Source organism: Salvia hispanica, chromosome 1, assembly GCF_023119035.1.
Source record: "Salvia hispanica cultivar TCC Black 2014 chromosome 1, UniMelb_Shisp_WGS_1.0, whole genome shotgun sequence".
NCBI classification, from domain to species: Eukaryota; Viridiplantae; Streptophyta; class Magnoliopsida; order Lamiales; family Lamiaceae; genus Salvia; species Salvia hispanica.
The window spans coordinates 37,014,343-37,028,246 of record NC_062965.1 but is presented as its reverse complement, the minus strand read 5'-3'; the positions used below and the strand labels follow the sequence as shown (position 1 = coordinate 37,028,246).

Sequence of the window (13,904 nt, the reverse complement as noted above, 5' to 3'; positions counted from 1 at the left end):
GTTTAATTAAACCCTCGATCGATTGATTCACCGCTAGAAGGAGAAAAAATGACGGCGGCGGAAGCCTTGGCTGAAGGCCGGAAGCTCCCGCGGCCCGGGCGCGGAGGAGTCGTCGGCCATGGACTCTCCGAAGAAGAAGCGCGCGTCAAAGCAATCGCTGAAATAGTATCCACAATGGTTGATCTGTCGCGCAAGGGGCAAGACGTCGACCTAAACGCTGTGAAATCGGCGGCGTGCAGGAAATACGGGCTCTCGAAGGCGCCGAAGCTCGTCGAGATGATAGCAGCGTTGCCGGAATCGGAGAAGGAAGCGCTGCTGCCCAAACTCAGGGCTAAGCCAGTTCGCACGGCGTCTGGGATTGCCGTGGTGGCCGTAATGTCGAAGCCTCACCGCTGCCCGCATATTGCAACGACGGGGAATATATGCGTGTATTGCCCCGGCGGCCCTGATTCCGATTTCGAATACAGCACGCAGAGTTACACGGGATATGAGCCTACTAGCATGAGAGCTATTAGGGCTAGGTAAATTATCTTCTTTTTCACTTGCAATGTTGCTTTAGAAGACGTTAACTTTTTTTCTGGTGATTGGAAATGCATAGGATTGTGTATTTTTACATGCAAGGTCAAATGGTTGATAACCAAAGTATGTCGTGAATTAGAGTTATTTCAATTTAAAATAGATTCGAGGTTGGGGTTGCGATTTAACTGTATCATTTTCTTTTCTGTGATAAAAATGAATACTTTCCTCTAGATTCGAGTGGAAGCCTTGCCAAGAGATCAGTATGAAGCATTTGCGTTGGACATGTTTGAGATTTAGCTTGTTTTTACTTTTGAACCTAGTTTATACTTGGAGGAGTGAAATATCGTAAGATATTATTATCCCAATACTCTCAAGCTAATCTGTACCAGCTGGCTTTTACTTAAAAGAATGGGTGTACTGATGTCTCATCAGGTGAAATTTGTTCTGATGTAATTTAACTGGTGTTAGATTATGCATTTTAGGACATGCTACTAGTAAGCCCTGGTGCGCCCCGTGCCCCTGACAATGCTGATAAGGTCTTTGGTCATAGGCTCTGAACTCATATTGGTCATGAACTCATGTTTCAATTGCTGATTATTTGACAAGTGTGCACATAGATGGTTTGAGTTTGGGTAGAACTATCTTAAAATTGGTTCTGGTTGGTTCAAACTTCAAGGCATTTGATGATGTTCAGACTACTTGTCTACTTACTAGATGCTTAATTGGTCTTGAATCATGCTTCCATCTCTAATTATTGCTCTTTTTCACCGCAATAAGTATCATTTTCCCTCATAGTTTAGTTTGATGAAAAGTGGGGTTCATGATGTAGCCCTCTAGCTTCATCTAGCTTCACATTCTATTAGTTGCCTGGATTTTACCATTTACATGACTAAGCTAAAAAAAAGCAATCCCTAATATCCCAATAGCAAAACTACTAGGATTGGCTGCTTAAAGAGTAAAGAACAGGATGTTTTTGTAGAATTGGCAGATCTTCAAGTCGTTTGATACACTAAGAAACAAGATTGTAATGTCTAAGATGTTTATAAATCCAGATTATTCTACAACCCTTTATCTTTATTTAATCGTTCTTTGTTTACACATGGGCACATCTACCTGGGTTCTACACTGGGAATGCTGTTATAAAGTACTATGATTCTTGTTTTTTGGTATTACAGTACACTGGGAATGTTGTTATAAAGTACTATGATATGATTCTTGTTTTTTGGGATTACAGATTCCATTTGTAAACTATTGGGATTTTCCTTTTTTATATAAATCCTGTGCAAAAGTTACTGAACGAGTAATTTAGTAGTATGACTGTATGAGGAATCTGTATCATTGATCTGAAGTGATGCTTCCCTTATGTTTACTCCTTTTTTATTCAATTTGGCATTTTATTTTGCAACTTTGTGATTCTATTTTGATATAGAACTTGGATTTTAGTCCTCATTGAAAATAGGAAATAGTGGCCTAAGAAGATACTTAACAATCTTTGCCCTATCCATCTGTATTTGATTTGGAATTTTATCAGTTATAGTACTTTCTAAAATCATGGTTTTCAGTTCCTGAATATGGTGGGATGTACATCAGAAATTTGAATAATTTTTTATTATTTTCTGGTGATTTAGATACAACCCTTATGTCCAGGCAAGAAGCAGGATCGACCAGCTTAGGAGATTGGGTCACAGTGTTGACAAGGTTTGCTTTTTCTGTGGAGGCTTATTCCTCCACTGGTTTAATCCACATTGGAAAAATTCCTAGAATTAAAATGTTCTGATGTGTTAATCATACAGGTCGAGTTCATCTTGATGGGTGGTACTTTTATGTCATTGCCTGCAGAGTACCGTGATTATTTTACTAGGAATCTCCATGATGCTTTATCGGGGCACACTTCTGCTAATGTTGAAGAAGCAGTATCTTACTCCGAGCACAGTGCAATAAAGTGTATTGGGATGACAATTGAGACGTAAGTCACAAATGGGATTTTCTTTATTTAGAATCTTAGATGCGACCTTGGTTAAATTGGTTTGTAGATTTTCCCTAAGAGCACGCCAGTTTCTAGCATTTTTTTCTTATGGAGACACATTTGCTGAGGGAAGATGTTGGTTTTACTTCTGAGCCATTGAAATTTAATGTATGTGTTCTACTGACGAAACAAAAACAAGCTTCACTATTCCTTAAATAAATGGGTCGTCTCAGTTCTCACCCTTGATTTTGGCACTTTAGAAGTCATTCAAATGCTCACATTACTACAAATGACAAACAAGATTAATTCCCTTCTCCTCTCCCTTTCTTCCATAGTATTCATTCTTTTTTTGGATCAAGTGAGCTTCTCTCATTCCTGTAATTGACTGCTGCTTATTTCTATTTAATATTTAAGGCGGCCAGACTATTGCCTGGGACCACATTTGAGACAGATGCTATCATATGGTTGTACAAGACTGGAAATCGGGGTACAAAGCACATATGAGGATGTTGCTCGTGACACCAATAGGGGTCATACTGTAGCAGCTGTGGCAGATTGCTTTTCCTTGGCAAAGGATGCTGGTTTCAAGGTGTTTTTCTATACTGTTCTACAAAGTGTAAAGTTATTTACTTTTTAGGCTAAGGATAAGGAGAATTGTGGGTTCATGAAATAGGAGCAAAAAGACCTAGTAAAACATGAACTGACTTACTGATAGAAGACTACAGTAATAACTAATGTTGGTGCCCACTATCCAGCCTTTTTAGACTGAGCTCTAATACCATTTCTTTGGTGTCAAGCTGGAAATTGGCTGAGTATCTATGTGTTTTTTAAGTATTAACTTTCTTAAATGCTGATATATCTTTGTGCATTTAAACTGACCTATCTAAACACAAAAGAAAATGAAGGCCAAAAATACAACCCGTGCTGAGTTTATGAGGGCATTTATTAGAAACTAATAAGTTCAGAAATTGTCAAGAAACCATTCTGCCAAGAATTCCAACTCCGTACTGTGCCGAGATGAAAACTAATTGTGAATTTGTTGTGCAGTAATCCTTTTATTATGCAATCTGTTGTTTGAAACTGTTACCGCTGTGCCCTACCCATGTAACACCATCACCAATAGCTGTTATTAATATGAACTCGTAATGGTTGATAGTTGTAAATTCTTGTGTAGAATATGATTATTTTTTGGCATACTGTTTTGTCATACTATCCATTTCTCTAAGTCCACTACTTAATTGCTCATTTTACTGCAGGTAGTAGCTCATATGATGCCTGATCTTCCACATGTTGGTGTTGAGAGAGACATGGAAAGTTTTAAAGAGTTCTTTGAGAGCCCTCGCTTTAGAGCTGATGGGCTTAAAATTTATCCGACCCTAGTTATTCGTGGAACAGGACTTTATGAACTTTGGAAAACTGGCAGGTATTGTTTTCAGTTATACATTATAGACATTACATTCTCAGTTGGAATTGGAAGTCAATTTGGCTTTGGTTCCACCTTTTCACTCTGTAAATAGCTAATTTGGTCTTCTGTTATAAACTTATAATCATGTATAGGTATAGAAATTATCCTCCCGAACAGCTTGTCGACATTATAGCTCGAATTCTAGCAATGGTCCCTCCTTGGACTCGTGTTTATAGAGTTCAACGAGATATCCCTATGCCTCTGGTTACTTCTGGTGTTGAGAAGGGTAATCTACGGGAACTTGCTTTAGCAAGGATGGATGATTTGGGCTTGAAATGCAGAGATGTTAGAACACGGGAAGCGGGTATCCAGGCAAGCAAAAACTCTTTCGTGCTGTGCAATGATGCTTTGTTTTGATTGAACCACTAAATTTATAGAAGTGAACAAAATCAGGACATTCACCATAAGATAAAACCAGAGGAAGTCCAGCTTGTTCGCCGTGATTATACAGCCAATGAGGGGTGGGAAACTTTTCTTTCATATGAAGACACTCGCCAGGTGCGTGATTCACCATCAATTATTTTCAATATAGTTTGAAGTAATTACACGTATTGAGGATCTTAAGTTATATGATACTCTCAAGTATACATGAGTGTTTTCTAGATGCCAACCACTTATTATATACTTTTTCGAATTTTTTACTTCTTGGAAAACTGGAAATTGCTTCCCTTTTAACGCTTACGTTTTGTCTCTGTTCCCAATGGTTATAAGCTGTCTGCTTTGCTACATTTCTTAACTTGCAATTTCTGATTTCTCAAATCCTGGACTGATAATAAAGCCACATAAATTGTACCCCTTCGGTCCCACTATAGTTGAGGCGTTTCTTTTGGGCACGGAGATTATGGAATGAATATTTAGTGAATTAAGTGGTTAGAGAATGAAGTAAGAGCAATGTTATTAATGGCATATGGCGGCTTATGGCGGTCAGCCAAAGTACCGCCACAGGGATATGACGGTCGCCCCACGCCCCTAACAACACTGCACTCATCAATGTCATTCAGCACAATAGGATCAATTCTATCTTTAAGGCCGAACCTATTCAATTTTTGGTTATATATTAAATAATCCAAATCATGCATCTTCATATGTTCGAGCCTCTTTTTTTTGAATGAATACATATTCATTCAAAAAAGAGAAATAGGCTCAAGAATATGAATATGCATGATTTGGTTTATTTTGTTTTCCATGAGAAACATGATTTTTGCAATGTGTACGAGAAGCTTGACTGATCTGCCTAAAAAATAAACTGGAGTAGCCATTTGTGCTGTCAATTTAACTACGGAAACATGATTATTTGCAATATGTACGAGAAGCTTGACTGATCTGCATAAAAAGTAAAACTGGAGTAGCCATTTGTGCTGTCAATTTAACTAGATAAACATATTGGTCCTAGCTGCTTTTTACTCGCCAAGAAATTTTCCCTCTTAGCTTATTTTACCGATGTTAACTTACATGCTGTTGTGTATTGTTAATCCAGGATATACTTGTTGGGTTATTGCGTTTGCGGAAATGTGGAAAGAATGTGACTTGCCCAGAGCTTATGGGGAAGTGTTCAATTGTCCGTGAATTGCATGTTTATGGCACTGCAGTTCCTGTTCATGGACGAGATGCTGATAAACTGCAGCATCAAGGTTATGGTACACTATTAATGGAGGAGGCAGAAGGAATTGCTACGAGGGAGCACAGATCGACAAAGATAGCTGTGATTTCAGGTGTAGGAACGAGGCATTACTATAGAAAATTGGGGTACGAGCTTGAAGGTCCGTACATGGTGAAATACCTCAAATGAAAAAACACTAGTGCAACGCAACACCAGGCTTTTGTTTGTGTTTGATATTGAAATATATATAGATGGCTTGATGGAAGATGTATTTGTAAGCGATGCACAATGGCTCATGATAGCGACAGAGATTCAGAGGCTAACCTTGATTTATTTATGGCTTGAAGAAGAGAAATGAAACACTACTTCAAACAATCAATATAAGTTATACCAATATGAGTTTATAAAATCTTGCAAACTTTAAACTCGTGTGTCCCCTCACATAAGAAGAAGAAGAAAATAATGAAGATATATACTTGTGCATAGATGTTTGATTGCCATAATCTTTTTATGAATAAAAACAAATAAACTCGATGTTCTAATGACATAGCAATATACATAGATGATTAAACATCACTTCGAATTACTATCTCGTATATCATTTTGTTGTCATGCCCCGACAAGTAAATTAGTGTGTTTTTCTTCTTTCTCTCTAAGTGTACGAAGGTAATGTGTTTTCACTTGAATATAAGCAACATGTAATTGTTTAACATAAGCTTGCTCAAAAGCACAAATCTCATCTACTCAAATATGGTTGCAAACTTAAGATCAAGAAGGTCTTATTTTGGGTTATAATATAGTCTCTTTGGGTGGTAGAGAATTTTAGGCTAATTGGTTAATAATTTCTCATAAAGAAAAACAATACCCCACTTCATTCTCTGTAATTCTTCCTTTCATCCAATACCTTTTTGTTTATCTCACTATTTATTCATTCTCATTATTTCTTGTATTTTTAGTGTTTAACCCTTCAAATCACGTCTTTTAAATTCTTTTGAACATAAAACAGCATCCTTTCCCCTTGTACCTTTGTGTTGGAAAAAAAACAATTCTTTTTCAAGCATCTTAAACTCAAAAGGATTTGTACTTCATAATTTAGCTCATCGAGAACAAAAAGGCGTTAAGCTCAAGCGGGCTAACTCGGATTGTTTAACAAGAACGTATTTCAAATATGGATTAGGAATGACTCACAAAAACGGTTTAACTTCATCTCCTAATTCACAACAACCATTATGTAGACTCTATTTGATCGTGACCAAATTTTGATAAATTTCACATGTGAACGAAAATTTCAACTCAAATCTCACTCGGTTTGGAAATCAACAAACCAAACAAACACTTCACTCAATAACAAATAATTATCGTCGATGTGAGTTACTAGTAAAATTCTGCAGATTCATAGTTGTGAAAAGTAAAAAGCTATAATCAACAAAATCCGATCCGCTTTGAGGTGCATATTGATATTACTAAAAATCAAATAAAGTGATGGAGCTAGGTTCAATCACGCACTATGTAATTCTAATAAAGATGATATGATCCAAGCAAGTGTTTGAAAGTTGGTGCTATAACACACAGCTGAAAGTTTCCAAGATTTTCGATCAACTTTAGGTGGTGTATTTTTTTAGAATAGTTCTCCAATTCCAAATTGAATATAATTTGAGAATTATTGGTTTATTTTTCAAACAAAGGTTGGATGTGGTGTCAAGAAAAAGGGGTTCTCTATTTGATTGATTTATATTATTTCTTGTTTTTATTTCTCAAGAAAAACACCAAGGTCTAGATTATGTGTAAATTAACCCCAACCACTCAGATTTCTCAACTAGGATCAAATTTCACGTTCTCTCCAATTATACCAAAACATGATAATTAATTTCAATTTTACAATTGAATAATCAAATCAAGGAATGTTTACTCGTATCTTACAAAGAGAATTGACATATCATAGATCGTGTACATAAATTTCCAACTCAATCGAACAACAATAACTCCATCTTGATCACAAAATTTAACAGGGCAAAACAAAGGAAACAAAGAATGTTAAGCCAATCATTTTCATTTACAAGAGCAAGAACGCATGACTCTTGTAATCCAATGATGTAAATCTACATGTGAGATTCATAATTATGCTTACCTAAGACTTGCTCTCATACGCTCAATATTCATTTGAGAAAAAATTAATCCTCCCTCCATCTCATAAAAATAAGAACTTTGGAAACACGAGTTTAATGCCAAATTGGTAAGTAAGAGAGAGGTAGAAATAAAAAATGACTATAGCGGAGAATGAAGTCCCCTTATAAGAGAAAAAAACTTACCAAAATTTGAAGAAGCCTTTTCTTTGTTGGACGAACTAAAATGAAAAAATAAGATTATTTTTATGTACTAAGGGGGTAATGGCAAGTAGGTGGAAATCTGTATATTTGTATGCTGTATATACACTTGGAAAGCATTGTACAGAGGCCCTCGATTTTTAAACTAGTCTACAAGATGTGTCAATGAAGCAGTGTCTTAACAATTATAAAAGAAAAGAAAAGCAATGCTGCTAATTTTCCATTGTTACGTTCTATCACCAGAGTCTTTGGGTTATTCGCGGTGAACACGCCTCAACTGCAGATCTGAATCGGACAACAAGATGCTGTGCATGTGCCATGTCATTTCTCGTAGGTCGCAATGTAAGATGCCAAGAATTATTCACCTGAACACAAATAAAGAGCATACAAGGATATAAATCACATGCATGCTGAGTTGATTGAATTCCAAGAATGCTTCAAGGAACCAAATCAGGATGTTAATCACAAACTTTAAAATCAGTGCCAATTTTCCATGACGGGTCAGGTCATTCTGATCTACATGGCATATTTACATATTATCCAATGTCGAATTGTTTCATGTATAATTCAGACTAAGCCACATAGATTGTTACAGGGCTAGCCACACAAAATCAAAATCTGCCGAAAAAATTCTATTTGGGTCGGGTTGGGACAATTGCACCCTTAAAAGTTTGTGATTTTTAAGATCACATCCAAGGTTTGTGGAAAATACCAAAATTCGCTCAAGGTTTGTGATTTTTAATACTAATACCATCAATAATAAATTCACTTTAAGATGCATAGTCGAGATATCACAAACTAGAGAGGAAATGAAACTATGACAATAATCACCCTATGTTGCAAGATTAGGGAAAGTTGATTACCTGAGTCCATCAAGAGGGCTTCGGTTTTCTCCCAGGTCTTGCTACGCGCTTGAGCTGTGACGTTCCTTTTTTTCCCCTGTGTATATAACCAGATCCATGAGATTTTACACATTTATTTTTAGCATTTTTAACTTGAAGTCATTGAATGCGTGACTAGATATATAGACAGGGACGGTACCTCCAAGACAGGTACACAAGTAAGTAAAATATAGGAACGAACATCAATATCAGTACAGAAGCCGCCAAATAAAATATGCTGCTATGCTTCTGCAATGGAAAAGAATAAGACAAAACTATTATTTTTGTGAGCAATTATCCTTGTTTGAGGCAAATTTTATAATCTCTTTAGCAGAAAATTAAATTTGTCATACGCTTGCAACTCGGATGTCAAGAAGTAACCACATACCTTGCCTCCTCTAGAGAACGGTTTTACTCCTTTTGAACAAGTATGGGCATCACAGAACTGGTGTAAAAAGAATTCTGGAAGAACATTAAGAGAAGGATGTTGTCAATGAACGTGATTTGACCAAAGCCGTTTCATGCTTCAGGAGTAAGAAAAGAGGTACCATGTAGGCGAGTAGCCGATGGGCCCTTATTCACAGGAAAACAGTTGTTTGCAAGATCCTGCAAGATGAAAAGAGTGCCTTAGATGATTAGGTCATATTACTAGGAATGCCTTATATCTTATACTGGAACAACCTCACACAAGTGACGGTTCCTTGAAGCAGCTGCAGGATTACACTTGGCTGTATGAAATTTTGAATTAATCACATAATCGCAATGCAAAGCTCCGCATAGATCTGCCAAGCACTTGCCATGACTCTGAAGGAAAAGAAAGCAGTAAAGTTGTAGTATCATATATATACACATTTCAATTGAACCCCATTCTGGCATGCAACAAAGGAAACAAAATAATAATATCGAACTGATCTCATGGTCCACACACTCAATCGTCAATTTTCTCATAATGCAAGATAATTTCAGGGGATGAAGAGTAATTTCTAATGGTTCTGAATTATCACATATGGATGATAGTGTAAAATTAATAGAAAGAAAGTAAATTCAGACAGATTCATTTACTTTGTGTGTTAATATAGAAAAAGACACGCACAATTTAGAGTTCAGTCCAGAACAAGAAAACACTTGATTCAAGATCCATGGATATCCGAATCTGAACATTTTAACAAACCGAGATAGAAGGGCTTATTCATAAGAAACTAGAAGCTATTAAAGAAACGAGATGATATTTGAAAAGATACGTGGGTGGAGAACCTTACAAATTTAGTAGCATGCTAACAAGCATATAAAGATGGGCTCATATAATATCATCTCTTATTGCCAACAAAAACAATAAGAGCATCTTTAATCCAATAACCAGCACACTAAAGATAAAGACAATGTCACATACAACATTTAGAAGATTGTAGTGCCTGTTGTCAAAATGCTGATCCAAATATTTTTCTGCTCGGAAGATTTTCTTACAATAACCACATCGCCAATCATTTATGTCAAAGTGAGTTTTATGCTCCTCCTGATCCCTGAATAAATCGCTGCTTGGATGAAGCCTGCATCTGCTTGGAAGTTGATATTTCTCTTTCTCCACAAAAGGTGCAAGATACTGGATCATAAATAGTACAAAGTTAAATTAGGCCTCTACATATGTCAAACAATATGCTTTCCAGTTCTTCATACCTCCTGTATAATCTTCCAGGCTGCTCGACTCCTCTCTCTTGAGCAATGAACTTCTTGGTGTCCTTCTTTAAGATTTCTAAGCATTAAAACAACATAGTTGAGATTACGACCAATATGACAACCACATTCAAGCAATCATATCTTTTTTACTTGCATGGTCATTATGGAAAATGAATAATTTGGAGGGAATGCTACTCCTAATCGATCTAACTCGTCATTAATTCATTCAGACTGTAATCTATAGCCATCATATCCCAAGGCTCAATCACTGGATTCCTTTTAGAGTTGAACTTTTCAATGGTCTTGCGCATACCTTCCCATTGTCCCATTCTAATCTACAGTTCTACACAATTTGTTTGATTGTCAGGTCTGAGTATGATTATGGAAGTTATCTTATTGTTTAAGTTTCTAGCGAAGGAACTGAAATCTTACTGCAAGTTATGATCCAAACCCCCTTCAACATTGATCGCAAACATCAAGTCTCTTAATACAATTGTCATTTGTCAATATTTATTATCACTTGCCATTTTTCCATTGAGCACTGACAACCTCTATCATGAAACTAAGACCACTCCTAGGACATTTTCCAGCCTCCAACTGTAACCTCAAGGCCTCTATCATATTCAAAGATAATCAATACAACTATAAATAACCTTCACATGACTGAAAGCAAAACCCAACCGCATCCATCATTTATACATGGAAATCGGAGGCAAAAAACACAGCAATGAAGTATAGATGGTGCAATACAAAAAATGGTTCGAAAAGAAACTGATACATGATTAGATAACACCATTACAAAACCTCTTTAATGATTCTAGCTTGCATTGACATGGTGTCAAGACTCATAGCAAACATCACAATTATAACTTTTTTAACAAAAAATTATCTCTGCATTCAGAACAATTACAACGATGACTGTCGTTCTTGAGGCTGTGAGCCAACCCCGCCAGGAAACGCTTTCTTTGAGGAGGTGAAATGTTAGAATTCTTGAGGTTAGATTTAGAACACCACTGGCTGCAAGTGGACCTTTATGGCTAAGTGTATGGTGATGAAAGTATAGAAATATTAGATAGTCAAATTACCAAAAAAAGTTATTCAATCATGACTCACCACCACACGGCTACTATAGTTCTTCAAAACAAAGACTAATGGTAGACAGGGTATGATCCTTAAAGATGTGTATTGGCTAACTCTCCTAGAGATTGGAGATCTAGATGTAGTTATTGTTCGTGAATTTGGGGCATTCTTTGTAGTTTGTACTTTTCGAAGCAAAACAAAAGTATATGGAGACAAAATCAGATCGCTAGCTACAGAAATTTGAGGAGGAGGCATGTGAACTAAAAACCTGGAACAGCTAAAGTTTCTAACTGCCAGTGATACAGGAATTTTCTAAGACAATCAACCTCTGTTCTAATACGAGCATTTTACGAGGCAGCAATAATTGTTCCATACATAACAACCACTCTTCATTCTTCAAACAGGTCCATATTCTACCTATTTACACAGTTCTAGGTTGTAATTAGTAATAAAATTTTCCAACTATATGATTTACCCAATAGATAATATCCACAAATCTAATAGAAATGACTGGTAAGTTACCTTGAAGTACCACTGTTGATATCCTGTGGCAAAAAGTAAAACTGCAAGTGTTAAATTCTCAAGTGTGAAATTAAATACTCTTCATACGGAAAGAGAAATTATTGCGAACACCTTCATGGATCTATCATTTGCAACTTAACATGACTTGACCGCGAACTCAATTGATATAATATGAAGTTTCTCAATGAATCATGCATTCTAATTAAGCTGCTGAAATGTGAAATAACTTGTGAAGACATGAACATATTACCCGATTTACATCAAGTAACACACTTGATAAAGCAAGAATGATAAGCACACGAAGATGACGATGAAGATCAACAAAAAAGTAGAAGGAAGCCTACAGTGTGCAAACCTTTTACTATATATAATAGCACAAAATTTAATTTTTGGGTAGCAGATTAAATTCCACACCAAAATTCCCTCAAAATCTTTATTCCTATCTAACTATAAGTTTGGTAAACATTACATGACTCCCTGGTAAAGTGAATCAACATGATGGTTGAGATAATTGGCTTATCTGTTTAGCATTTTCTACAAAGTGAAATCACAGCAAGCATAAAAATCCAAGAAACCAACCGGCCCTGATTTTTGAAGTCAAATAAAATGAATTATAAAAGAAAGAAGAAGAAACACGCATGAATCAAGAAAAAGTATGTGTACGAAGAAATATTGAATTCCTTAATTTTGAGAATGATTTCGAAACACATAAAAAGTTGAAGATTCCTCTCTATTTTCACCCCTTCTGGGAGAATGATGATATGGTGTTTGGATCTTGAAAGAGAAAAAGATTACCTGAGATTGAGAAGCTGCAAAGGAGATGAGTAGAAGAGATATTGTGGAGATGGCCATCGTCTTCCCCATCCATCTACTTTCTCCCATTTGGAATAAACCCTTCATTAACTTTTTCTCAGTTCCCAGCACACCCAACTACCCTCTTGGGTGTTTGCATTGCTTAACTGGACGTTAATTTGATCAAATTAAATAAAGATTGATTCTTGGATTGGATGATTACAGTTATTCGGTATTCACGACAATTTACCATGCCTTTTTTCGTAGGTTAATTTTGGTTAATATACATATCCAATTTTTGTTTGTGCTTATATAGCAATAGCTACAAAAGGTGTCAATTCACATGAATAATATGGAGTAAATATGACATGCCTTGGACATCCTGTGAGATATTCAACATTTGGGGAATGGACTTCATGCGCCCATTCCAAAATTTCGAAAGAAATTTCTTAATCCTCGTAGCAACAGACTACGTTTACTAGAGGGTAGAAGCAAAAACAGCAAGAACCAACGATGCATCAATGGTAACAACATTTCTCTAGTCTCACATTACCGTGTACCTAAGAAAATTGTCAACATATAGGAACACATTTACATAACATAACGATGAAAAGTTTGATGACGATATATGAAGTCCATAACCGTCTTACCATCTGCATTCAAATGGGCAAGCAGAGATTTCCAGTAAGAAATCAAGTAAAGTCTGGAGAAGATGATGAACACGTCATGAAGGGAGTGGAGCTCAAAGCTATAAGACATACTATGGATTAAAAGACTACATAGAAGACACCCATAGGAATGTCCTCGTACTAATTAATTTTCAGGTAGACATGTCATTATCTAGTGGAGTTGGAGCAAAGACGTATTGGGTAGTTCAAAAGTAAACTATGCAGCCGACCAAGTGTGAGGAAATGAAAATGCCACTGGAAGAGCTACATCTCGAAGCATATGACTATGTCATATGGTATAAGAAGTGTATTAAGATGTGGCACAACAAGAATATCAAATTTATGCAATTTTAAGTTGGGCAAAATGTTGGGTTTGAAACACCGATTGCACGCACACAACAAGGGATGTAAAA

At 36.3% G+C, this 13,904-nt stretch overlaps 2 protein-coding genes across 2 annotated transcripts; one reads left to right on the top strand and one right to left on the bottom strand.

The window, feature by feature from the left end:
• Positions 1-11: 11 nt before the first annotated feature.
• Positions 12-5,873, top strand: LOC125218976 (elongator complex protein 3-like). The gene is made up of 8 exons (XM_048120812.1): positions 12-521; positions 2,148-2,217; positions 2,313-2,485; positions 2,900-3,074; positions 3,742-3,908; positions 4,043-4,262; positions 4,344-4,448; positions 5,428-5,873. Exons 1-8 carry the CDS (start codon positions 49-51, stop codon positions 5,737-5,739), a joined length of 1,695 nt encoding a protein of 564 aa, XP_047976769.1. The 5' UTR covers positions 12-48; the 3' UTR covers positions 5,740-5,873.
• A 2,062-nt stretch (positions 5,874-7,935) lies between these two features.
• LOC125215459 lies at positions 7,936-13,001 on the bottom strand. Its single transcript, XM_048116884.1, has 10 exons — positions 12,827-13,001; positions 12,032-12,054; positions 10,430-10,505; positions 10,146-10,355; positions 9,437-9,559; positions 9,304-9,361; positions 9,144-9,217; positions 8,916-9,004; positions 8,738-8,813; positions 7,936-8,239 (listed from the first exon to the last, which is right to left on the bottom strand). Exons 1-9 carry the CDS (start codon positions 12,929-12,931, stop codon positions 8,747-8,749), a joined length of 825 nt encoding a protein of 274 aa, XP_047972841.1. The 5' UTR covers positions 12,932-13,001; the 3' UTR covers positions 7,936-8,239; positions 8,738-8,746.
• Positions 13,002-13,904: the final 903 nt, after the last annotated feature.

Bases quoted from the DNA above. Each gene is read 5' to 3' on its own strand.
- LOC125215459 (XM_048116884.1), bottom strand. From the start codon at position 12,931: ATGAAGGGTTTATTCCAAATGGGAGAAAGTAGATGGATGGGGAAGACG. The intron at 9,560-10,145 runs GTATGTGACATT...CTTTTCCTTCAG, and splicing joins ACTACAATCTTCTAAATGTT to AGTCATGGCAAGTGCTTGGC. The intron at 9,005-9,143 runs GTATGTGGTTAC...TTTCCATTGCAG, and splicing joins CGTTCTCTAGAGGAGGCAAG to AAGCATAGCAGCATATTTTA.
- LOC125218976 (XM_048120812.1), top strand. From the start codon at position 49: ATGACGGCGGCGGAAGCCTTGGCTGAAGGCCGGAAGCTCCCGCGGCCC. The intron at 2,218-2,312 runs GTTTGCTTTTTC...TTAATCATACAG, and splicing joins TGGGTCACAGTGTTGACAAG to GTCGAGTTCATCTTGATGGG. The intron at 3,909-4,042 runs GTATTGTTTTCA...AATCATGTATAG, and splicing joins GAACTTTGGAAAACTGGCAG to GTATAGAAATTATCCTCCCG.